The sequence below is a fragment of the Setaria viridis genome, chromosome 9 (genome assembly GCF_005286985.2).
Source record: "Setaria viridis chromosome 9, Setaria_viridis_v4.0, whole genome shotgun sequence".
NCBI classification, from domain to species: Eukaryota; Viridiplantae; Streptophyta; class Magnoliopsida; order Poales; family Poaceae; genus Setaria; species Setaria viridis.
The window spans coordinates 44,125,143-44,151,114 of record NC_048271.2 but is presented as its reverse complement, the minus strand read 5'-3'; the positions used below and the strand labels follow the sequence as shown (position 1 = coordinate 44,151,114).

At 45.2% G+C, this 25,972-nt stretch overlaps 2 protein-coding genes and 1 non-coding gene across 7 annotated transcripts; 2 read left to right on the top strand and 1 right to left on the bottom strand.

Moving 5' to 3' along the window:
* Positions 1-9,768: 9,768 nt before the first annotated feature.
* TRNAN-GUU (transfer RNA asparagine (anticodon GUU)) lies at positions 9,769-9,842 on the top strand. Its single transcript has one exon. It is a non-coding gene; the product is annotated as a tRNA-Asn (tRNA).
* A 297-nt stretch (positions 9,843-10,139) lies between these two features.
* LOC117836576 (BTB/POZ domain-containing protein At1g03010) lies at positions 10,140-13,229 on the bottom strand. Of its 2 annotated transcripts, none has more exons than XM_034716033.2 (4): positions 12,756-13,229; positions 12,486-12,552; positions 11,190-12,404; positions 10,140-11,113 (listed from the first exon to the last, which is right to left on the bottom strand). In XM_034716033.2, exons 1-4 carry the CDS (start codon positions 12,845-12,847, stop codon positions 10,499-10,501), a joined length of 1,989 nt encoding a protein of 662 aa, XP_034571924.1. In that variant the 5' UTR covers positions 12,848-13,229; the 3' UTR covers positions 10,140-10,498. The 2 variants fall into 2 exon arrangements, with proteins under 2 accessions (XP_034571924.1, XP_034571925.1); XM_034716034.2 differs by having other exon boundaries at positions 11,190-12,392; positions 12,756-13,227.
* Positions 13,230-19,548: 6,319 nt separating this feature from the next.
* On the top strand, positions 19,549-23,835 carry LOC117840966 (peptidyl-tRNA hydrolase, mitochondrial). Of its 4 annotated transcripts, none has more exons than XM_072290977.1 (9): positions 19,549-19,882; positions 20,290-20,509; positions 20,579-20,679; positions 20,796-20,863; positions 21,191-21,241; positions 21,316-21,389; positions 22,392-22,450; positions 22,524-22,600; positions 23,192-23,835. In XM_072290977.1, the coding sequence occupies exons 3-9, from the start codon at positions 20,607-20,609 to the stop codon at positions 23,321-23,323; spliced, it is 534 nt and encodes a 177-aa protein (XP_072147078.1). In that variant the 5' UTR covers positions 19,549-19,882; positions 20,290-20,509; positions 20,579-20,606; the 3' UTR covers positions 23,324-23,835. The 4 variants fall into 4 exon arrangements, with proteins under 4 accessions (XP_072147078.1, XP_034577404.1, XP_034577403.1 ...); XM_034721513.2 differs by having other exon boundaries at positions 19,549-19,887; positions 20,595-20,679; XM_034721512.2 differs by having other exon boundaries at positions 19,550-19,882; positions 20,595-20,679.
* Positions 23,836-25,972: the final 2,137 nt, after the last annotated feature.

Genomic DNA, 25,972 nt, shown 5'->3' with positions numbered 1-25,972 from the left:
ATAATTCATAAGAAGAATGAAAAAATCAAACTCAATTATATATTAATTCAATCAACTTCATTAATTGAAACTATGGATGTAATAATTAATAAGATTTCTATATTATATTAAAATGAGAAACATAGCATTGTAATGGTTATAATATGACCATAGAATTTTATTCACAAAAATAATCCATTTCTAGTTTTTTCTCTCTCTTCTCTCCTCTCTCTCTCCTAGTTCTAGATCTAGATGACAAGCTAATGAAGCTAAATATGATGGATAGAAGTTCAACAAGAAGGTTGGAATGGCACAAACTTACCTTATATAGCCACCTCCTCCAAGGAAATCAAGAGTGAAACCTTCTTGCTTAGATTTGGTATTTTTGGAGTTTTTCCCGAGCTCCTCTCAGACAAGCTCCAAATGAAAGGTTGCTTGGGGAAGAAAATGAACAGAAGCATTTATGGCGGGCTCTGGGCTGGCGGTGGGCTTAGGTTGACCGCCAGCACGGTAGCTTCTGTGCTGGCGGGCCACATAAGCCCACCGCCAGCACAGATGGGGCGATCTGTGCTGGCGGGTGCTCCCCTACCGGCCCGAGGAAGCTTTGTGCTGGCGGGTGCCAATCACACCCGGCAGCACGCTAATTTGCCTATGTCAGAACAAATCGGTTCTGGTATAGTGTAATATGCAACTAAGTGTTATGTCTATCTAATGGAATTAACTTGATGCCACGTATGTTAGTATGCTTTTTTATATAATTATCAAAATTAGAGAAGTTTAAGTTAGAATAAAGCTAAAAATTATCCACATTTCAGAACGGAAGGGTGCCCCACTGAATCACGGCTGAATCAAAGAGAACTGGATTAGACTTAGCGGCTCCGAAAGGAAGCGTGTCCTCGCTTCCTCGATTAATGATAAGGATTATTATGACTCCCTCCGTCCCGCAAAAAGTGTTCGTTAGAAAAATTTAGACACATAAGTAGTGATAAAAAATATCTGTGTTGCTCCTAATAATTAATACTAATTGTAATTAAAAATTATGCTGTCTCCATATGCTTTTTTATTGCTGTGAGTTTTGCTTTAATTAAATGAGGTTTACTAGAAGGTAAAAGGACACTCTTTGTAGAACAAATTTTAGAGTCTAAAAGGATACTCTTTGTGGAACGGACTGAGCAGGGCACAACGTAGCAAGAAAGTTGGCGTTACACCTATGTAGGACACGTTGCGCGCGCGCGCGGGGGTGTTGAGAGACTTTGAGACTCAATGAACGCTTGACATTCTGCGACCGAAACGGTATGATTGATGCAAACCTTTACCAAAAGTCTCGGCGGCTCGCGTCGCAGATAATACTCAAAGATAGCATGCCATTCCAAATTCCCTGGCTAGGAAGCTGCTACATGTCGCGCTCCGTGGTGCACCTATAGTCCTATACCGTGTACCGAACTACTAGTCCTACTATATTAAGCGAGCCGTCGAGGTGACCGTCTACTCGGCTCCGGTTCTCGAATATAATGTTCGTCGTGCACCCAAAATGCTTCCTTTTTGATCGGTTCAGTTTCACTAGAAAGGCGACGGCGTCGAATCAAAGGCGTGTGCCCGATCGAGACACCAGTACGTGCTCTGCCGACGCGGCGGCCAGCGGCCAGACCGGCCGGCCGAAGAGTTTCTGCGTTGTTAGTGTACGTGCTCTCTGCTTTTGCGCGATGCGGCGGCGCTTGCGGCGATGCGAGGCGGCCGAAACCACCATGTTCCCCGGCCGGTCGCAGCCCTGATGTGATGTGATGTGATGCGCAGATGTGTAGCTTATAAGCAGGTCAAAAATGCCGCCTTTTTCGGTGATGTTGAAGCTAATGAGGTGCGACTGATGCATCCATCTACCATGCATCTGGCCATGGCCGGTCGTCCTCCAGCCCTCCTACCACCATTACTAGCTCGATGGGTGACTGCGTGCGTGCTAGCACTACGTTCAACGGCCGGACGCGCTGGGAAAGGAAGATCTCGATCGGTGTACGCCGGCCAGCATCAAAGCGATCGGTGTACGTGCAGAATGTGGACAGCATGTGGCACTCCAGAAGCTCGGAGGTGTCCAGCTGACGTAATCCAATCGAACCAAGATGATGTTTCAGATGATGTGTGTATTCTGCTAGCAAAAATTCAAGAGTCGAAGTTGCACTACTGCATCTGGTTTTTACGTATGGTACCTTTGTGTTAATGAACGCGGTATGCTACTCGCTAGCACACAAAATATAACCACGTAAACATGAAGTAGATGATCATAGATTATACCTCGCTCGTCACGCGTCACAGCGGAAGTCTTGATGAAGCGCGAGTAGTCGATCCGATCGACGTCGAGGAAGTTGTCGTACGATCTGACGAAGTGCGCAACCTAGCGATACCTCTACGGCAATCCACACGTACGGGATGGGACGACAAACCGGAGCGTGCTAGCACTCCACGGCACGTACTAGGAGATCCCCGTGATCAACCTTTGATCCGGGAGGGAGAACTGCAGCAACATACCACCAGGCAGGTGCATGTGACGGCGGCAGCGGGCGGCGGCGGCGCACCAGGGCCTGGTGCGTGCGGCAAGGTAGGAGCTGTGCGGTAGCAGAAGGTGGCGTGCGGCAGCTAGTAAACATAGATTAGGGTTAATTACCCGCCGCCGGGTGATTAGCTATATAACACTTGCTTAATGGGCCAGTTATTAGGCTAGGCCCTCTCTTGGGCATCGCCAACAGTCTCCCACTTGCACAAGAGTTAATTATGCAAGTATCCATATGTTACAATCCCTTAAGTGTGTGACCCCGTAGGTTCATGCAACCAACGGACATGATTCGGAAAGCATTTCCGATCAATAGTCGGCATTGGCCTCTAGCAAGGCATATTGACTCCCAAAAGTTCACAAAGATCATATCTTGCATAACCTGTAACACTCGCCAATATTATATCCTTCTGCCACACGACACCTAGCCAAGTATAAGGCGAGTGAAGTGCTACCCTTATTCTTAGCCATTTCTCGCTCAGTGAAGAACTTTTCTGATCGACTAACCTTTAATCGAGGCATGGCCATGCGCTTTCAGTTCATCACATCGAGAGGGCCCAAAGAAGTCTCTCCCTAAAACGGGAGGGGCAAATTCCTTCTTGACTCGGTACACCCTGCGACTTGCTTCAACCACATCCGAAAGCTGCTTTTATAACTACCCAGTTATGAAATAGCGTTTAGCAACCCCAAAATGTGATGCTCCACAATCCGGGACTCTGCACCGATCTCATTTCTGAGGATGTAATATGCGTGTCGTTACGAGACTCACCGAAAGCAGTGTATTCGCGGTGTCTCGTAGTGGGTCTATCCGGCACCGTGTTCCTAACACATGCCTACATTGTCAGTGCAATATCCCATATTGCTATGACCTGTGAAACAATATCATCCTCCCAACACATGTACCAGCTTATCTCTACTTCACAGTCCCGCATGATGGATGGAAGCTGAGGATCATTTTTAGTACAATGTCAATATTGTATCATGGAGTTTCACTAACGAATCACGTATTCGCTAATCACATATAATGACAAAGTCGTGGAACATATCACTGAAAAATACAGATTACAAATGTTGACATGATGTCATCATCTTATGACTACCTTTATGGAATACATCATCATAAGCCTCCCACTAGTGCTAGTCAGTTATGCCAGCATCTCATGCCCATTGACTTCATATGCATCTCATGCTTTGCTTGTGGGAGTGGCTTAGTCAACGGATCTGCAATGTTCAGGTCGGTGTGCGCCTTACATATCTTCATATCTCCTCGATCGGTGATTTTTCGAATCAGGTGATATCGCCGTAGTATGTGTTTGGACTTTTGGTGCGACCTAGGCTCCTTTGCCTGTGCGATAGCACCACTATTGTCACAATAGAGGTCTATCGGACTGGAGCAAATAGGGAGCACGCCCAACTCCGAAATAAATTTTCTAATCCCTACAACTTCCTTTGCAGCTTCCGAAGCTGCAATATACTCGGCTTCTGTTGTCGAATCTGCAATTGTCTCTTGCTTGGAACTTTTCCAGCTCACTGCCCCAACATTGAGGCAGAAGACATATCCCGATTAAGATTTGCTATCGTCCTGGTTAGTTTGGAAGCTAGCATCAGTGTAACCATTTACAATGAGCTCCTCCAAACCTCCATAGACTAGGAACATATCCTTAGTTCTTCGGAAGTACTTAAGGATATTTTTTTACTGCAACCCAGTGACCATCACCCGGGTTGGATTGGTACCTACTCGTAACACTTAGAGCATACGAAATGTGTGGACGCGTGCACAACATGGCATACATGATCGAGCCAATAGCTGAAGCGTATGGCACCCGACTCATCCTTTCTTGCTCATCAGGCGACGATGCACACTGAGTCTTGCTCAAGGTTACACCATGTGACATAGGTATGAATCCTTTCTTGGAATCATTCATGTCGAACCTATTCAACACCTTGTTAAGGTACATGCTCTGGCTCAATCCAATTAAGCATTTAGACCTATCTCTATATATCTTTATTCCCAGTATGTAGGCTACTTCTACAAGGTCCTTCGTAAAGAAACTCTTTCTTAATGAGACCTTGAGATCCTCCATAAGCATAATGTCATTCCCAATCAATAGTATGTCATACAAGATTAGAAACACGATGCGCTCCCACTAGCTTTCATGTAAACACACACCTCTTCTTTATTCTTAGAGAAGCCAAACGATTTGACTACCTCATCAAAACGAAGATTCTAGCTTTGGGATGCTTGCTTTAGCCCGTATATAGACTTCCTAAGTCTGCACACTTTTCTAGCATTTTGTTGGTCGACAAAACTTTCAGGTTGTGTCATGTACACATCCTCACTTAGGTTTCCATTAAGGAAAGCCGTTTTGACATCCATTTGTCAAATCTCATAGTCATAATATGCGGCAATTGCTAGAAGGATCCGAATAGACTTCAGCATGGCGATGGGCGAAAATGTCTCGTCATAGTAAACATCTTGAATTTGACAAAAGCCTTTCACTACTTGTCGTGCCTTATAGATGTGAACCTTTCCATCAGCGTATCTTTTTCTTGAAAATCCATTTACACTCAATGGCTCTCACGCCATCGGGTGGATCAACCAGGTTCCAAACCTGATTCTCTCTCATGGACTCCATCTCGGATCGTATGGCATCAAGCCATCTCTCAGACTCTGGTCCCATCAATGCTTCTGTGTATGTTTTAGACTCCTCATTGTCCAACAATAGGATGTCCCGCTGCTCTATAATTAGTAGCGTGTACTTATCAGGTGCGCGACGTGCCCATATTGATCTTCGTGGTTGAGGTTCATCATGTTGGTCAGCGACCATCGTTGATTCATCATGTTGCACCTCATCAATGGGATTTGAAACATTTTCTGGTGTTTCTTGAACTTCAAGTTGCACCGTGCTCCCACTAATTTCTTTCGAGAGAAACTCTTTCTCAAGAGAGACAGTGTTTCGAGCAACAAACACTTTGTTCTCTTTACGGTTATAAAAATAGTATCCTTTGGTTTTCCTAGGATACCCCACAAAGACACATTTATCAGATCTGGGCTCGAATTTAGTGGGCGTCAAACGCTTCATGTAGGCTTCGCAGCCCCAAATCTTCAAGAACGACAAACTGGGACGCTTCCCAGTCTATATCTCATATGGTGTCTTCTCCACAGATTTAGATGGTACACAGTTTAGTGTGAACGCAACAGTCTCTAGTGCATAGCCCCAAAAATACAATGGAAGTTCAGTTTGACTCATGATAGACCTCACCATGTCCAACAAGGTTCGGTTCCTCCGCTCAGACACACCATTCCACTACGGTGTTCCTGGTGGAGTCAGTTGTGGAACAATTCCGCAACTCTTCAGATGATCGCTAAACTCATGGCTCAAATATTCTCCACCACAATCCGATCGTAGGAATTTAATTGTCTTGCCGGTATGATTCTATACTTCATTTTGGAATTCTTTGAACTTTTCAAAGGATTCTGCCTTATTCCTCATTAAATAGATATAGCCATATCTACTCAAGTCATCAGTAAAGGTAATAAAGTACTGAAAACCACCTCTTGCAACCAAGTTCAGTGGACTGCATACAACTGTACTAGGCCTAATAACTCGCTTGCTCTCTCGCTTTGTCCAACAAAGGGAGTTTTAGTCATTTTTCCAAGTAGGCACGACTTGCATGTCTCAATTGATTCAAAATCGAAAGGATCAAGAAGACCATCTTTATGGAGCCTCTCTATGCTTTTCTCACCTATATGGTCTAAACGACAATGCCACAAGTAAGTAGGATTTGAGTTATCTACACGAGTTCTCTTAGTACTAAGGCTATTAATTTCTGCATCTTCTAGATCAAGAACGTAAAGCCCATTCACAATGGGATATATCCCATAGTACATGCCATTTATAAAAATGGAACAACACTTGTTCTTTATTATGAATTCATAACCATAATCCTCTAAATATGAGAAGAAAATAATGTTCTTATTCAATGCAGAAACAAAATAACAATTATTGAGTTTTAGAACTAATCCAGAAGGCAATGACAATGGATAAGTGCCGACGGCCAATGCAGCAACCTTTGCTCCATTCCCGACATGCAAATCCACTTCATCTCTCGCAAAGCGTCTAATTATTTTCAACCCCTGCAATGATTTGCAAGTGTAAATCATTGCACCAGTATCAAATACCCATGCATTATTAGAACGCGTAGCAAGATTAATTTCAATAACATTAATACCTTGAGTGGAGGTTGCACCTCCTTTCTTCTTTTTATCTTCCAAATACTTCTTGCAATTCCTCGACCAATGCTCCTTTGCACCACAGTAAAAGCAAGCATCATCAGGGGAGGCACCAGCTTTCTTTTCTTTGACCTTGGACGCCTGCTCGGAAGTCCCACTTTCGGCAGGTTTCTTAGCCTTCGCTAGGTGCTTACACTTCTTACCCTTCTGGACTATCATCACATGACCAGGAGTCTTCCTAAGACTCGCTTCTGCCATCTTTAGCATCCCATGCAACTCAGTCAGTGATTTCTTCAAACCATTCATGTGATAGTTCAGGATGAACGGCTCAAAGCTAGCGGGCAGGGACTGCAGTATCACATCGGTGGCGAGATCATCACCGAGGGTAAAAACCCAGTCTCTACAAGCTCTCAATGTACCTAATCATCTTAGTCACATGAGGGCTAACTGGAGCACCTTCAGCAAGCTTGCAACCAAATAGGACCTTTGAGGTATTAAACCTGTCAACTCTCACTTGGTTTTCAAACATGCCACGTAACCCCACGATCATATCGTACGGGTTAGTGCTCTCAAATTGCTTCTGCAGCTCAAGGTTCATGCAAGCAAGCATCAGGCACTGCACATCCACCGCATCATCAGTATGCTTCACATAAGCACGATATGCACTAGTGGTGTGCGCGATATTCTGAGGCTCTTCTGGGTAAGGAGTATCAAGAACGTACTCCTTTTTTCTTGTCTGAGAACAATTCTCAGGTTCCGATTCCAATCAACAAAGTTTGTTCTGTTTAGTTTTTCTCTATCTAGGATCGATCACAGATTGAAGTTTGATGCACTCAACATTTTCTACAATAGTAAGATACGCAACGGTTAGCAGCTCTTTTATTAACACTTTTAATAAAAGAATTTCTGCTATGTTGTGCGAATGTCCACCAGTGTTGCATAGCAGGACGAGATCCAACGTTCCCTATAATACTAGTGAGCTTTAGCATCACCGCTACCATCATAGTGAACAAGGTAGGCAACATTTGCCAATCACATCCAATGCAACTCTCGTTTGTTGGGCGACATCATATGTCTCAGCTTCCAACACTTATGCCCCAAAGTCCAAGTCCGACTTGATAGCTCTATCAAGCAAACCAACACTATGTTGTGGTGTCTGCCACCACCCAATGGATAAGGTAGAAGATGACACCCTACTTTGGCAGACCCATCACCTTCTAACAAGATCCCAATGGTGCAGCTGTTGGAAGGGCATAAAATCTTAATTTTTTGTAATGCATAATAATAATCATCGCAGATAATCAAATTATTGTGATAGTATGTCTTTCTTCATCCAACGAAAATCAGCACATGTCGACGACCGCCAGTCCGCACGCCTACGCAGAGACGTTGCATCTTGGGCGCCTTCTCCAAGGTACGACGGTCGCTGAGTCGCTTCGCTCGTGTCGATGAATTACATAATCTAATTCAGCTAATACTAGCTAAATTAAAATTATAAATTACATCACAGGAGTGGTATGCTAGCTGAAAATGAACAGCCCTAACCCGGCTGTAATAATTTGTGACACGCAAGCCACACGAATTGAATTCGCGCGTAACGCTATTCGCTAAAATGATCTGATCTACAACCAACCATGCAAAATATTTAATCTAGATCAAAAACAACACAAGCACAACTCTGGTACCACTGTTAATGAATGCGGTATGCTACTCGCTAGCACACAAAATATAACCAAGTAAACAGGATCACTTGCGAGTAGATGATCATAGATTATACCTTCGCTCATCGCGCGTCGCAGCGAAAGTCTTGATGAAGCGCGAGTAGTCGATCCGTTCAACGTCGAGGAAGTAGTCGTACGATCTGACGAAGTGCGCAACCTAACAACACCTCTACGGCAGTCCACACATACGGGATGGGATGATGAACTGGAGCGTGATAGTACTCCATGGTACATACTAGGAGATCCCCACGATCAACCTTTGATTCGGGAGGAAGAACTGCAGCAGCACACCACCAGGCAGGTGCGTGTCACGGCGGCGGCGGCGGCGCACCAAGGCCTGATGCGTGCGGCAAGGCAGCAGCCGTGCGGCAGCAGAAGGCGGCGTGCGGCAGCAGGTAAAACTAGATTAGGGTTAATTACCCGGCTGTGGATTGATTGCTTAATGGGCTAGTTATTGGGCCAGGCCCTCTCTTGGGCATCGCCAACACTTTGATCGTTTAGATTCAAGCCAAAGGGATGGTTCATATCTTCTACAAAACAAAACAATGTAAACTACATTTATACAAATATATACTATAACAAAAAATTGCTCATTGAGTTGCTCTTTGAAGACCCTTAAAGAAAGTAACTCTAAAAAAATCAGATTAGCAAAAGTACAAATGCCCTTGCAACATGCATATAGTACTCAACTGGATAACAATGGTAAAATAATTTTTGAATTACATAATGATTTTTTTAAGAATGGAGGGAGTATTTGGACAATATTTAGACCGTTTCATTATTTTTTTTTGACAAAGGATGACTATTTCATTATTGGACTTGAACAATAATAATGGGGAATTATCTCTTTAAAAATTAAGGAGGAGTTAAGTAAAGAAAAATGCCTGGTCTACATGGTCCAATATTATATAGAAAACAGACACTCCTCGAAGAAGGAAAAGCCCACATTATCCTAGACAAGGACGGAGTACCGCAGGCCTGTTGCCGGAGGTCTGATCAATTCAAAAAAACTCTGCTAAGAATGGCCTTGAAACACTCTTTCTATTACGTTCGTCGTCGTCCCATAGGTTCCAAACAGTGTAAATACAGTTATCCGAAAAACAGCGCACGGGGAAAACAAAAAGGTGATCACGCTAACGAAACAGGTCGGTTGTGGTTGTAGCGGGCTGGATCAGAAATCGAACTTTCCAACGTGCGTGTGATAGCTTCGTTGATAGGAAGCCCAGGCCCAACCAGTGGACAAGAAAGGTTATCAATTATTAAAGTCCTTTGGGGTAAAACTCCACCGCATGGCTGGAGTAGCTCAGTTGGTTAGAGCGTGTGGCTGTTAACCACAAGGTCGAAGGTTCAAGCCCTTCCTCTAGCGAACTTTTTAAGAAACAGTTTTTTCACAAATTTAAGCCTTTTCATTTTTTTCATAAATTAAGTCAATCTTTCCAACAGAATTCAGCCTGATTTTCACAAATTTGTCAACCTGTGGAACTGAGTTCAGCCTCAAACTTCAGAGAACACTAGCCATGTCCACACATAATATTTTCGCAGACGAAATGGTCTCCTGAGAGCCCGAGATCCCAAATCCCGATCCCATCCTAACGCTGTTTGCAAGTGCAGCAACCCCACACCGGATATCTCTGCACTCTGATTCATACATACACCAGCCATGTCAACATAGAATATTTTTCTCAGACCAACTGAATTCAGCAGCAACTTACACCGGATCTGCATCCTCTGCACTCTGATTCATGCATCATACACCCCTCAAAACCATTCCACAACCATCCATGTACATGAATTGCATCGCATTGCTGTGGTGCGCCATGGATTTTTTTCAACAGATCAAGACCTCGCAATCCCCGCACAAAAATCGGGAACAAGTAAAGCAACACTCCAACCATCTTTCTTGTATGCTATGCACACGCGAACTTTAGTACGTACAGTACGGACAAGAGCTCGATCGCTCTCATCAGTCGTCACTCGCGAGCTCGAGCTCGATCAGCAGCAGCATGGCGCGCCAGTCCGTGATCACGAGATGGAGTGGCGGCGGCGGCGCTGGAAGAGCACCTTGGCGTCGGCGGTGGCCTTGGCGCCGAGCTGCTGCAGGCCGGGCTCGGCGGCGGGGCGCATGCGGAAGAGCGCGTTGAGCCTGCTGAGGCTGCGCGCGAAGCCCCGGAGCAGCCGGTTCGCGGGGCCGACGCGCACCAGCTCCCGCTTCATGCTGACGTGGTCCTTCTCCAGGTCCGTGAGCCGCATCCGCATCCGCGCCACCTCCAGCTTCAGCTCCCGGTTCTCGCGCCGCACCGACGCGTAGTTGTCCCGCGGCGACATGGCGCCGCTCCCCACGCCGCTGCCGGACCGCATGTTCGTGACGCCGCCGCAGCCCTGCGCCGACGCCGCCGCAGCCGCGCACCCGAAGAAGAGCGCCGCGTCGTGCCCGCCCATGCTCATGCCGCCGCCACCGCCCCCGGCCTGGATCGCGCTCCGCAGCCGCAGCTGCTCGAAGTAGAGCACCTGCACCGCCATCTGCACCGGCAGCCGCTCGTTCTGCGCCGCGTGGCTGCACGCGTCCGGCGTCAGCCGCTGGCAGTCGATCGCCTTGCACAGCCGGTACCGCTCCGCCTCCTTGATGTTCGGGTGCACCTGCAACCATTGGCGCGTTAAATCAAACAAAGCTCGCCGAGGAAGATAAAGAAGACTGAATCAGTGTAGTGCTTGCCTTGAGGAAGATGTCGACGGCGCGGTAGAGGCCGTCGGTGACGAGGCGGGCGTGGTCGGGGAGCAGCTCGGCGAGGGAGATGAACTTGGAGGGGAGGATGTTGGAGTCGAGCGCCACCTCGGCGAGGTAGCTGTCGAGCAGCTTGGCGGCCTTCACCAGGAGGCTCTGCTTCGGGGACCGCGGGCTGTCGTAGTCGAACCCGCCGTCCTCCTCGCTGTCGTCGTCCAGGTTCAGGAACACCGAGAAGATGCGCGCCACCACGTCCGTGTCGTACAGACCGTGCAGCTGCCCGCACGCCGTGGCCGCACCCGCGCCGGCGCCGGCGGCGATGAGGATGTCCTCCAGGATGGCCTGGTCCAGCTGCATGCCGATCCGCTTCTCGAGGTCGGCCGTGCAGATGCTGGACGCGGACACCGACATCGCCGTCTTGAGGAGCCCCGACAGGAAGGCCATCGGCACGGGGCTCCTCTTCGACTGCGCCGGGAGCAGGCCCACGATGGCCTCCACGACGGCGCGCTGCTTCCTGGCGGCGTCGGCGTCCGCGCCTCCGCCGCCGCACTTGGCGCCGCCGTGCACGTCCCTTGCCATGAGCCCGTGCAGCGAGTTCTGCGCGTAGTTGATGAGGATCCGCGTCACAGTCTCCTGCTTGAGCCCCTTGGCCTTCACAGCGGAGAGCAGCCGCTGGAAGAAGTCGAGCCCGAGGCCGGCCACCGACTTGCCCCACCAGTCGCCCGGCGAGTCGAGCTCCACGAACGCCGCCGCCGGCCTGAGCTGCGCGCACTGGTCCAGCTTGGAGAGCCCCGAGGTGAGCTGCTCCTTGCACACGTTGCTGGCGATGGCGGCGATGAGGCGCGCGACGAGGTTGACGTCCTCGGCGGCCGGGAGCAGCGCCTCGCAGCTGCGGAGCACGGAGACGGAGCTGGCGATGCTGGGGAGCACGGCGTCGCGGAGGAAGGCCTCGGCGCGGAGCTCCAGGTTCTTGTCGGAGAAGTCCTCGGTCATCTGCAGGTAGTGCGCGGCGCAGCGAAGCATCGCGACGTTGGCGACCGTGACCTCGACGTGGACGCCGTAGCAGAACTTGGCGGCGAGCTCGAACGCCTGCGCGCCGCCGGGCGTGCCGTGCAGGCTGAGCCGCGCCAGCTTGGCGTCCTTGGCCTCCGCGACGAGCCGCCGGATCTTGCCGCTCCGGGACACCAGCGGGAACTGCGCGAACAGCTATGCCGCCGGCGTTAGCACATCGTCGTTGTTATTATCTGCTGTCCCCGCGAAGTAAAATTTCTTGGCAGGAGCTCTCACCTTGTGGAGGGCGAAGCTGGACGTGCCGACCTCGACGGTGAGGTCGCTGGAGACGTCGGTCGGAGGCCTGCAAGATCGAATCACAAGGGCTCACGCATCAGACTCGATCGAAAGCACCTCACATAGTCAACACAACACAACACAATTTTACAATTTCAGATTACTAGGCAACAATGTTGCTCTGATCATATGCTGACAGTGGATGAAATGTTCAGAGTGAGAGTTCAGTTGACAGCAGCTAGGAATGCGAGGAGGAGCAGAATGAGTTACCACTCATTGGCGTGGCGGCTGATGAGGCTCGGCCGGAACGTCCTCTTCCCGGAGATGCTCTGCTTCAGCTCTGTCACCGTCGCCACGCCCATCTCTCTCTCTCCTCTCTTCTCCTCTTCTCTCTCTTTCTCTCTCTAATGAAGTAAGCAAGCACCGCAAAGGGATGCACGCCTAAATATGTTTACGTGGGCGTCAGGACAGAGGACAGTGCAGCGAGAGCGCTTTTTAAGGCAGTGGCGAGTGTGTGGTGTGGGAGTGCGTGCACAAAGCTTAAGGTGAGTGAAATCTGATGCCCATGGCCATGGGCAGTTCAAAAGCCTCTTGCTGGCAAAATGCTACGGCTAGCCATATTGTTTTGTAGATGGAATGGAGGTCTGATCTGATGATGACGGTGCCGACGGCAAAGCCATTTCTGCAGGGATGAGCCATGAGTTACATTGTTATTAGGAAATGTGAAAGGGGGGACAGTGAGCATCATATACGCTTTTTCATTCCCCATTGAGATGTTATCATGCTTATAGGCTTTTACATTCTCCTAACGGCCGCTTTCTTATGATGCCGGGGCGAGCTGCCGGGAGAAAAAATGGGAGAGCTGCAAGCCTGCAATCATGCGGTTCATGCCAATGTGTTTGGGATAAGATTGCATTGGAAACATGCACTAAGGTGTTACTGTTGGAGAATACCGATGAATACACCAACTGTCGAGAGATTATTATGTATAAACAGAGTTTAATTTAGAAGAATAAGAATGCGCGACCCCCTTTACGACACAATTATAGGTGTTGGAGAGATGGCGGCTATATCGATGGTTGATGATGTTAGGGTTTAGGTGAATGAGGGGACGTGATGTCGCGGAGGTTGTGGTGGAACAACACAACAAGGGTACAGTGGCTAGCCATGATAACACTTGTGTACACAGACGAGTTAGAGAAGATGTGGTGTGTGGAGCTCTATTTCGCTAACAGTTGCATAACATTCGCCAAAAAGGTTAAATACACTTATATCGATGTGCCATCGCGTGTTGGTTTCATCTATTGATCAATTAGAAAACAATCAAATGGTTTAAGATCAATCACCATAACAATTTAGCTACAATGTTTAAACTACATCAAGTGTTTAAGGTTTATTTCGGAAGAAGTTTTTTTATTAAAAAAAATATTTGAATCCTAGAGGGTTTATAGAATTGCCAAGTGCCAAACAGGACAGTTTTTTATTCACCACTTGGTAGAGAGGGTAGTGCCACCTATGACTGAGAGTTTCTAAAGGCCTTGGGGTTATTTTGACAATGAGAACCTTTACTATTCTTGTGAGTTTATATGGCCTACTAATAGGACCATAATCTTGTGAACTGTGATGAGCCTATGACGCACATGCCGGCTCTGATCTTGATATGGTTAAATCTTAGGAGTAGTACATGGATCCGCATGCTGTATGCAGTATCCGATCACTGCTATCTGTATTACCTCCTAATATTTAACCTTTGCGGGGATCCCTATGCGAACGGCCACCTTTTGGATATAATACGCGAGTTGTGCGTTCTGCCATTCTTTTCGTCTAAAAGGTCTGCATGAATGGGTGCCTTGTGCCTGTGCGTGTTAAATGTACATATCATTTATGCAAACGACCACCTTTTGGATATATCATTTATGCAAGTGGCTCTGCATGCGGGACGTTACAAATGTATATCATTCTCACAGGACTTGAAAAAAATTGTGAAGGTCTTAATTGATCTATCTTTTTCTGTTATTCAAGTCAAATTATCGACAATACTCCTCCGTTCCTATTTATAAGGCGTGACATGTCATGACACGATCTCCCAAATTATATTTTGACCATTCATTTATCTTATATTATATTATTTACGGTTATAAACTTATAACCATGTCAAGTTTACATTAGAAAAATAAAAAAAGTATAGAGTATTGGCTTGATGTTTGTGGTGTGTTGAGTGGTGCGGTATGTTTGTTGAGATGCTTGATGTTGGGTTGCTGTTTTTCCATTTTATTGTTTTGTTGTATTGCTCAATCCGAGCTTTCATCTTCTTTTTAATATAATCGGCAACTCTCCTGCCTGATTCGTTTTAAAAAAATAAAAATAAAAAAGTTGGCTATAAAAAATTATATATGACACTTGGTGCATTACCAGAATAGGAAAAATCTCAAGAAGTAAATCAAATATTTGTAGTGCCTATTCGAACACAAATAAGTGCGTCTGCGGTTCGGATAGACTGATTCTGCGAACGCCTAGCCCCAGGAATCAATAAAAAAACAAGTGCGAAGTTTCATCATGACGCTCCTCGCCCTTTCGAAACCCCTCAGGCTATGGATCATTTTGCGGGTAGCCCGCTGGATCCATTTGCCATTCACCCACTGGATATAATTCCTCTCGCTCTCGCTCTCGGTTTGGTCATACTTATTTCTTTCTGGCGAAGCAGCGAGTTCATGAGCAAGTGAATGAACGAGCAGCGAGTGAAGTGCAACAGTCGTAAGTAAGGCTCGCCATGTTCCTAAACCTAAAAGGAGTGACCATCTTTTCTTCCCTTCTACTGACACTGAGCGAGCTCGTTTTGGAAGTTCGTGAAAGGAAAGAATGTTCTTGTTTTTCGTTGGAAAAACCAACGCCGACGTCAAGATCAAGTATTAGTTGGACAGTACTTGAGGTATCTTGCACAGTCTTGGACAGTAGACAAAGAAAAAACTACAATTTGGTAATAAAATCTACATGGTTAGAATTGCCATAACGACTATATTGAGGAGTTTCTGAAACGAGAATTCTCATAGATGATACGAAAAGCAATGTACTAAAAGCAGGAAAGTAGCAGTTCTGGGAAAGTGAGAAAGCAAAGCGTCAGGCCCAAAGAGCTCTACAGTAGTGCCTTGCGAGGTCGTAGACCCGGTAACCCATCGTTCGCCTAAGATCGAAAATGTTTGCCGAAGAACTTATCTTCTTGGAAAACGGAGGATATTACCTTTGATTTTGTTAGAGGAGGTAGGAAGCCGAGCATTGGGAACTAGCCGTTATAGGGTTTCGGAACAGCTTCTTCTATTCCTTGTTGGCCTCCAGCTCCTTCTGTCCCTCTATCCTCTTCTCTGCCCTTTTTTTTACTATTATGCGTGGCATGCCCCCTGTTCGTATCTTAACAGGGCAACCTTCTCTTGCAAACAATCCCTTCGTCGCTAACACCGGTAATGCCCCATCCCTTTAATACAATACTACCTTCGAGGAATTTTTCTCGCGTCCCTGTAGTGATAAGAGCGCATTCTCTAACAGCTTTGAAGCCGAGGCAGCCATCCTCTTGCCAATCCTAAACAAAAGAAAGAAAAGACCAAAAAGAAGGTTTTTTTAATACCTCTGACGAACCGAACCAAGCAGTCTGATCATCCTTGCCCGTCCCCCTCTTCTGTCAACCGTTGAAAGAGCATAGCCCAGGAATGAACCATATCGATCCAAGGTTGCAAGGAAAGAAGAAAGGTTTTATTAGTTTATTACTCGAAACTAAATCAATGATTTGCAGGATACTTCCTTCATGGAATAAAATACTGGATCCTCTCCCCTCTGTTCATAGACACAAGGTAATTTGATTGTGGAAAGTCATATTTATTTACTAGTAACACTTAGTCTAGTTATATGTATGTTTTGTAAAAATATCTGTATTCAAATTTCAAAATGCTCTCATCTTATATTGCCTTTTTAGTTGCAAAAGATATATTTTACGAGAAAAATAAATATGCGTAGGTTGTAATGGATGGAATATTTCATAAGGAAACAATTCAACTTCCACATGAAAAAAGAAAAACTCTAATTATGTTCTAAATTAAATGGGCCGTTTCTCAAGTACATCCTACATTCCTACTGATGTTTTTAGATAATGTGCTAATGAGGTACTACTTAGTCCTAAATTGTATCCAAGCTTACGTGTTATTTGGGACATGGGCATTTATAGGACGTAAGTGTCCAAGGGATATGTACAAAGTGCACAAGAAAAGCAAAGCATGTACACTAAACACGAAAAGATTCGACCATACGCAAAAGAGCAAACGAATGGTCCATGCAGAAGGTAAATTATCGATGTTTAAAATGTTAAAGAAGGTCAAACAATGGTGATAACCGATTTCCATCACTGGTCACAAAAAGAATCTAGACTCCACTTTGAGAGAGATAGAGATGGCCTATCACCAAATTAAAAATCAGGGAAAAGAATAGTATACTGGTCGATGATTACCGATCTTGGTTTCCTTTTGTGACGAGCGAGCAAGAGATTATTGGCATCTTATTTTATGATTTGTGGAATAAGATTGATATCTTAGTTGTTGCATGCAATGACTAGCTGGATTCCTGTGGACCAGCAGCGATGGTGTTCGTGAGAAAGTGAAAAAAGGTCCATGATGGCCAGTGCTAAGCCATGGATTTTATTAAGGGCAAGGAGGGATCGAAAGGAAGGCTTAGGGCGAAAGAGAAGCAAAGGCAGGCTTAGTTAATAGCATTAGAAAATTAACAAGGGCGATTAGGTGTAATTTGGCAGGCAAATTGCCTGGAAAGCTTGGCATGCCAGCACGCACTGTATTGGCCCTGCTTCTAAATGTGCATGCCAATCTACTACACACAAGTCCCTCACCTACCAGCTAGTATTTTATTAACTGCCTAATACTAATAGTATGTGCCTAGCTATTGGTGATTCCATTTCACAGTGTGTGACTGGAAAGTGCCTGCCGGAGTCAGACCGGAAATCATTGGGAGGTGGCAAAGTGCAGAAGCATCTTGATGTTTTTTTGACAAAGGACATGGGCAACAACAGAGATGCTTGCTTTAATCCCCCTATTCGCTTCTGTCCATTTCTTAAGAAAACTATCCTTTTATCTAGTCCTAGCTTAGCTAATCCTATTCTATGCTGCTTAGAACTACTTCGTTACCAAACTGGCTAAGCAATGCATGATGCATACTAGATGCTAGGTGATCAGTAAGTACTAACCTTAGGTGACCTCTGTCACACTAGTGATCAGATTGCTGCGATCTAAAAATCTTCCTCCCCCCCCCCCCCCCCCCCCCCCTCTCTCTCTCGGCGCTCAATCTTGATTCTTGATTTCATAGGGATACACATACAGATTGCCTAACCAACTTTTTTTTTTGAATTTAAAACAGCCACTACGTGCATGCTACGCAAAAATCTAACACAACTGAAACATCTGCACTGACGCTTAACCGTAGAGCCCGTTCTTACAGTACCGAAATCCCTGCAATGCCTGACAAAACGGACACGCACGGCGTCGCTGCCGGCCGTCGGATCAAAAGTGCGGCGCCATCAAGCTGACGACAGCGACTAACAATCTTGCTGGGCTGTCCAACGCGTTTTCAGAACAGAGAGAAGCAGACAGGCTCCAAGTCTCTCTAACTGCATGCTGGAGTGGCGCAACCGGCGACCGGCCGGCAGGTACCTGAATTTTGGGAGAAGAAGCGACTGGACACGCCGGAAGAGAGAGCCGAGCACACATGACGGAGCAGTGGTTGGCTAGCCAGCGTGCCCGCGGACGAGGCCAAGGTTCCTTGTCTTTCCACTGCGCAGAGATGGGAGTCCGGCGCTTGGAATCATTAGGCGGCGTAGCAGGGCGACCAAGTGGCCGGCCCCGGCGCGGCCGGCCTCGTCATGGTCATGGCAGGCCAGATAAAAGACAGCAGCAGCGGCTCATCATCCTTGCTTGGACTGGCAGATCCATCACCTCCCTCACCTCTAACCTCATGCAATCATCTTCAATTCTCCATAACCCAACGTGATCGATCATTTTCTCTGTTGAGGCTTTAGGCGTCATCATTTTACATATGCATTATTAGGATTCAAATTCTGATACACATATCCAATATCTTAAAAAAAACAGCCCGATTTTCAGTGCAGGTCCCATTTGGCTACGCAGGAATCGATTATTTTAGGATGGCAGAAGAAAGATGGTGGTTGCGGTTTTCTCGCCTTTGCGCTGTGTGTTTTGTGTGTGTGCATCAGTACATGGCGCTATATACATGATCTCCAGCTTTCCAAGCTCATCATAGGCGATGCCGATGCTTGTATTAGCTTGTACAGTATATACTACCATTTGTTGCTGGGAAAAGCGAGGTAGCCGGGGGCGCGTCGCTGGCCGCTTGCGTTGCTTGGCGGAGCAAAAGGGGGCCGGAGAAGAGGAAGACGCTTTGCTTCGAGTTTGTTTGAGGGGAGAACGTGGTCCGCGCGAGACGCTTTGGGCTTTTGAGCTAAGCCTAATCATGCATCATCGCAGTGCCGCGCTGTGCTGTGCACATGAATATAATGATTCCAGCTTTTGGCTGCCACTCCGTCCATAGGCCGGGGAGGAGATCGAGGTAGCTATCTGCACGGCCGGCCGGCCACCGGGCCATGGAAGGGCTCCCTTCGTGTGCACGGCGTACGTGCATATGTCTTGGTTGTGTGCTGCTTTGAATGCTCGATGACTAGCTAGGATCACAAGCGCGTGGTGCTGATTATTGTTGCCTAGTTCATGCAACATGATAAGATGATGCATGGTCGACAAGATGCTGCTGTTCTTCTCAGTTCTAGGAGAGACGATGATGCTTCTCCCAACCAAATAGAACCTGATGCCAGTTTTTGTTCAATCTCAAATTTTACACGATGACAGACGCTTGCACGTTCAACATCATGTTTTTCGATGAATTTTCCATGCACCGGTTAACTGCGGTGGACGGGAGGGTCGATCGATGCACACGGCCCAAACACATTTTCGAGAGGCAGCACGACAGCACAAGCCCATCCACAGCGCAACCAACGTGGCTACCGCACCCAGGCCCAACAACCCACCCAGACGAACAACCGGCCAACAACGCGTGCATCCGCACGGCGGCGGCGGGCCGGAGTACGACACAGCGCTGGAGCAGAGCAGCTGAGCACCGCGGCAGCCGGCAGGTCGCAGTAGCGCGCTACCAACATCCTGCCACCGAGCCACCATACCCCCACTTCCCCTCGCCGTTGCCTCTCCTGTACCGTTGGGGAGGACGAGGCACTCCTCCGCGCCGCCGACGCCGCGGCGGGTTTGATTCCTTCACGCGGGCGGTGTCTCTGCACCACAGCCCGTGCGGATCGCAGCGCAGAAGATTTACGGTTTTGGCAGGTCAGGTGATTTTACTCTGAGCACTGATCTGTATCCTGTTTTCTTTCTTCCTCTCGTCTTGGTGCACGGCCGCGAGCGGCGAGCTGCGTAACTGGCACTACGGTGTCGTTCTGGCGTGATGGTCATGATGCTTGCGCTTCTTATGCTTTGGCATCAAAAGTTCACGTTGGTGCAAGCGCTATGGGTGAAGGTGGCAGGTGGTCGCACCACCGCTCTGCCGCGTGCCCTGCAGCTGTTCGATGAAATGCCTAGGCGCTTAGACAACAGGGTATGGAGGCAATTTTTCCAAATGCCAACAATATACGACGTGCTTGATGCATTAGTGCTACTCCTAGGCATGTTATTCATATTTGCATGATTCTGCCTGGTTGATTGTATTTAAAGAACAAATGCGTCTTGCTTTGCAGACTTTGGCATCTGTGTTTGGACTCAATGGATTTTTGGATGTTGGTGATTGAATAAATCATGAGCAAGATGCTCTCAAATAGATTGGCGCCCTTGCTTTCCAAGCGTTGTTTCTCTAGCCTTCAGACATCCTCACCATTTTCCTCGTTGTCCCCAATACAACCATGGTTATTTATCGGTCTTGGCAACCCTGGTGAGAAGTACCAATCCACCAGGCACAATGTAAGTTGAGCACCTAATCTTGACATCTTGTATTTCAAAAATTCTCAGGATCTTATAATTTATTCTCAGATTTTCTTGAACGTAGGTGGGGTTTGATATGATAGACGCATTTGCAGAGTCTCAGGGTATACCACTGACTACACATTACTTCAAAGCACTATTTGGTGAAGGTTTGGCTCCATTTATGCACTCCCAGGAAGAATGTTACTCTCGTATTTTGTGATGCATGCTCTTGTTTCTTAGTACTAAGGGTTAAGTGAATGTGTTGTCCTCACCATTGATGCAGGGATGGTTGATGGGGTCCCTGTTCTTCTTGCCAAGCCTCAGACTTATATGAATCTCAGTGGAGAATCTGTAAGCAACTTCTGGGAGTCTTTCCTAGTTCTCCTGCCCTATACGTTTTCTATTGTTGCACAATTTGTTTCTTTCACTCATTTTCTAAAGTCTGGGGCTTTAATTTGGTTGATGCAACCAAAATACTATTTCAACTTCTGCCTCTTGAATTTGAAGTACCGTCACATAGCATGCAAACATAAACATGCCAGTTCTGTTCAATGATAACATTCTTGATGCTTTATGGCTTTTATTCTGTAGAGCTTTCTTTAACTGGACATACAAAATTGTTAATACAATTCTGTTTTGATGACTACTAATGATCAGTCTCCATTTCACTTATTGCAGGTTGGTCCACTTGCTGCCTATTATAAACTGCCACTTAATCGCATCCTGGTGGTAAGTGTTTGTTTCTAAACTTTGCTGGTACTACATTATGCTACAATCTGACTCCTCTGATGTGTGAGTTTCAGGCATTTGATGACATGGACTTACCATGTGGAGTTCTCCGTTTACAGCCAAAAGGAGGTTTTGGACGGCACAATGGGTTGGTAGACTCTATTATTTTTTTTGCGAGAGAATCTTCCACCTGACAAAAGTAGTTTGTCTTTTGAAAGGAAAACCATCTTTGCTATGTTTAAATGCTTATCAGTTCAAAAAATTTGGCCATTGTCTTAGTCCCCTAACCTAGTTTGTTGGCAAGCTTTTCCTAGTCTGTTGGCAAACTTTTAGGAGACACTTGTCTCATAAACTTGATAAACAAGATGCTACTCCCTCCGTTCCAAATTGTAGGTCGTTTTGGCTTTACTAGGTTCATAGATATTATTATGCATCTAGACATACACTATATCTAGATGCATAATAATATCTATGCACCTAGAAAAGCCAAAACGACCTACAATTTGGAACGGAGGCAGTAGTAAGTAGTAACCTTCAGTAAGCAAGTTCTCTAGTTGATAAACAAGATGCTAAGCATGGATGCAAGTACTTCTAAAGTTTTGTAGTTATTTACTCCCTCCGTCCCAAAACATAAGGTGCACATGTATTTCAAGATTCAAACCTTGTAATCTTTGACCAACAATTAGTTGAACAATATGAAAATCTTGTGGTAAAAAGGTGGTTACATTGGATTTTACTTAGAAATACTTTCTAGATGAAACTTTTGTTGCCACAAATGAATCAGCGGTCAAAGTGTAAACTTGATGATATTTTGGGACAGAGGGAGTACCTTTTTCTTTGGTGTGGTATTCATTCATCTAGCTTGCTTTCTTGTTTTCCTTTCATTTTTTCATGTTTCTTTTATTATGATTTTCTTGCTTGCATCTTCCATTTTACATAACTTTGGGCATCTAATTAGTTCTCCGAAAAGGTTATCCATACTTTACAGCACTCTTAATACGTATGACAGCATACTCCCTAATGTCAAATATTGGATTTTTTTTTGTTGATGTGAAAAATAAAGCATTGTCTAAATGATATCTATCTGGTGTTTGCAAATAAGAGGTTTATCTGATCTTGACAACAAATATTTACCTTTTTAGTTTACCAGGTTGAAGTGTGTGATATACCACTTTCGCAGGAATCAAGAATTTTGCCGATTAAGGATTGGTACTTTCTACACTTTTGGCACTTATAATTCGTTTAGTATTGCTTGACAAAGAAATCATCTTGACTTATACAGGAATTGGACGGCCACCTGGCCAGATGGATCCTAAAGCTTTTGTTCTTCAGAAGTTTAATAGAACTGGTCGTGAACGGGTAAATATCTCCTCACAAGTAATATGTACTTTTGTCATTGTAGACTTGTAGTTAGCCCCTAGCTTCCATGATTACACACTCTAACACTCACAGTGTTTAGCTAGATCTGAGCCAACCTCTTGAAGATGGAGGGCCTTAAGTTTCCTTAGTGTGCCATCCTTACAGTTGACCATTTAACACTGTCACTGACACGTGGGGTTGCCTGAGTCATTGACATTGGACCAAGGTGGCAAATAGTTAATTATTTCCTTGGAAACTGAACTGCTTGATTAAATTAAATTTGAACACTGCTTGCCACTGTTATCGCATGGAAGGATGGGAAATGGCAATCTCGTACTCGGTACTCCAGAGGTTTGATGAGCTATGGTCATGGACTCATTCTACTAGTGCCATTTTGTCAAATACATCAGATCATTGTATTGTGACAATTTATATTCTATAGTATTGCACAACAATATTTAGATTCTAAAAATACGAAGGACCACCATTTAAGTTCCATAGTGGTAAAAGCACAATAAATAGTATTATCTTTATTCGCTGTCCTGCAACCACCAGAAGCTTATCATACTTGCATGTTTTGTTTCAACCTAGATTGATTCAGCCATAAAAGAGGGTGTTAACATTCTGAAGATGGTGGCCACCAAGGGTTTGACAGAGGCTGCAAGATTGTCAAATGCAGATCAGAAGTATAAGCATCTGAGATCACATGATCTTCAAGACTGAAAATGACTAGACTCTGCTTATCTGGGGAATTGCTCTTTCAGCATATCTCTTGATGCCCCTCATGCTCCAGTACTTCTATTGGATGGCTGGATTGAGAATCTAGTACAGCTAAATGTTCTCCCTGATATTCTCTGCAGCATACATCTCGTTGGTGCTGACTATGGAGTTTTCGATGTTTCTCGGTGGTCAATTTCAGTTGGCTCAACAGTTGATGTTGAACTGGTGGTCCAAGGTCAAAGCTTCTGATTTAGTTAGAAGAAAGCGTCTTTTGAAGAGTCAACAGTTAGCTATACAATGTTTTGAATTAGTTTTGTTCATTTTAGGAAAATCGAGTTTCTCGTGACCCCACTTATTTTCAATGCTATGGGGACTTTACTAAAATTAGACAGTTTTATTTGGCCATACCAAATATTTCTGGAATAACATTTGCTGTAGACATGATAGATCTTTAAGAATCTGATTTCCTGTTTTGTGTGATGTAATGAAGCTAAGATGAATGTGCGTGATGCTTATGGCATTCGTTGTCATTTTTTTCCTTCAGAAGATGTTCAACCGAGCAGATGACCAGATCAAGTTAGATCCGTGTGGTATTAATCTTGTATACTGTCAGATAAGTTTATAGGTTTATCTGTTCTCCATCTGCAATCTTGATGCTGATGAAGGACAACAATGAATATGCAGGATCTCAAGTGGATGATGAAGCATAGTAATAGCCAACTTTAGCTTTGCTTTCTTTAGTTGTGCATGGTGCCCTGGGGATGCTGTTGTTGTGGTAGCACGTTACTTTGGTTTGCAATGGGCACCGGTGTAATGTGAACCTTCGAAGTATACGTCACTCCCGATTTTATTGGCAAAACTAGATGAATGAATTACATATGCGTTAGGATCAAGTTTCACACATGCAACGACTTTAGTAAATACCATAAATAGTGTCAAAACGTAAAGGCGTAAATACCATAAATAGTGCCAAAATGTAAATGGAGTATTATATTTATTACATGTTCTTTAATTTGAATAGCAAAACGAGTTTTTATTTAGCAGCGGAACTCCAACAATGACGACGACTCCACAGGCAGTTGACTGGTGGCACATGTACGCCTAGAACTCCTTGAAGTCTTGAAGAACCTTCTCAAAGTTGACTTGGTCTGAGCAGCGGTTTTAGCAAGTGTGCGTACACTTATGGTTGGTACTTAGTAAGCGTGAGGAATGTGTAGTGTACGGCAATTCAAGGATAGACTATGGTTTAATAGCATTTCAACATTTTAATTGGTTGGTCAAGTTTTATTAGCAATAACTAAGTATAAGTTTATACCACCCACATTAAGCATGAACATAAATAAAGATAACAACAATAAGTAATATTCCGATAAATTAATCATGTGAGGGTACATGCTGCTCTTGACCGTGAGCACGACTGTTATAACAGTTTTACGCTCTGCAGAGGCTATACATCTTTACCCACAAGTCGCATAAAAGTTCAAAGAACTTTAGACCCAATCATGTTGTGCGGATCAGGCACAATACCACACTTCCGAGATATGATTGCATAAGGATGCTATGAGACCTTTACAAAGATTCCCTAGTAAGGATAGCTCGGTAAGGTTTCATGATCAGCGCAATATATAAACCTCTCTCAAACTGCGAAGCTATCATAGAGCAGATCAGTCTGAGGTCCGAGCTATACACCAACTACTGTTCGGGTAAAGTTATCACAAACTAGAGTTTCTAATTAATTAGCCAAGATCAGAGCCATGCAGTTCTTATGGTTGCGCTGTTTTCCCGGGTGCTTCTCTATGTTCCAATTAAGCATGGTGATCTTGTATTAATGGAACATATAGCATAAATAAAACAAGTTTAAACATTGATTCATTAATACCACCATACCCAGTTAGAGCAACTAAGCAAGAACTACTCAATAGTAAAGTATACCCAGGTTGATCAAGGTGTAAGGATAAAACTAGACACACCTTAAATAGGACCCATCATATTTATAAACTTAAAGTGCATAGGATATGTGTAATGAACATAAAAGTAAAGGTTGCATAGGATCAAATTGTGATCAAGGGCATGACTTACCTTCCTGAATTTGCTCTTGCTGCTCAAAGTCTTCAAAGCCTTGCTCTTTCGAATCCGTCGAACTGCGATCCTTCTATGCACATCAAACAAGTAAATACAAACAAACAAAGGACTAAAATAAGAAAACATTACATCAAACAGTAGCAACTGGGCAAAATAGGACCATAAAACTAATCTATGCGTCAATACGAACTCATAGGCGCAAGAATCACCTAAAAACAAATCTAAAACGCAAAAGATATGGCTTAACTAGAATCTAAGGACTTGCTAGCAAAGTTTTAAAATTTCTAGGGGCTTAACTGCAAGAAACCGGAGGCTAAAATCTAATTATACATATAAATAGAAGGTCTATTGCGTAAAAGAACCAAACAGGATGGTGGACGGAATTTTATAAAAGAGCAGGGGTTAAAACGGAAGAAAAAGGACCAAGATCTAATTACTTTTGAACTGCGCAGAACCTCGGGTGCAAAAAGAGAAAAATAGCAGGGGCTTTTTGCAAAAACGGCACGTGCAGCTCAGGTTGACCGGTATTGACCTGGGTTAGATCCGATCCGAGGTGTTGGATCGCGATCA

What these genes read in the sequence shown, in the direction of transcription:
- LOC117836576 (XM_034716033.2), bottom strand. Translation starts at nt 12,847, where the DNA reads ATGGGCGTGGCGACGGTGACAGAGCTGAAGCAGAGCATCTCCGGGAAG. An exon ending in AGCCGCCACGCCAATGAGTG is followed by an intron (nt 12,553 to 12,755) that starts GTAACTCATTCT and finishes TCGATCTTGCAG; the next exon opens with GCCTCCGACCGACGTCTCCA. An exon ending in CCGTCGACATCTTCCTCAAG is followed by an intron (nt 11,114 to 11,189) that starts GCAAGCACTACA and finishes CAATGGTTGCAG; the next exon opens with GTGCACCCGAACATCAAGGA.
- LOC117840966 (XM_034721513.2), top strand. Translation starts at nt 20,348, where the DNA reads ATGAGCAAGATGCTCTCAAATAGATTGGCGCCCTTGCTTTCCAAGCGT. An exon ending in TGAATCTCAGTGGAGAATCT is followed by an intron (nt 20,864 to 21,190) that starts GTAAGCAACTTC and finishes CACTTATTGCAG; the next exon opens with GTTGGTCCACTTGCTGCCTA. An exon ending in ATTTTGCCGATTAAGGATTG is followed by an intron (nt 22,451 to 22,523) that starts GTACTTTCTACA and finishes TGACTTATACAG; the next exon opens with GAATTGGACGGCCACCTGGC.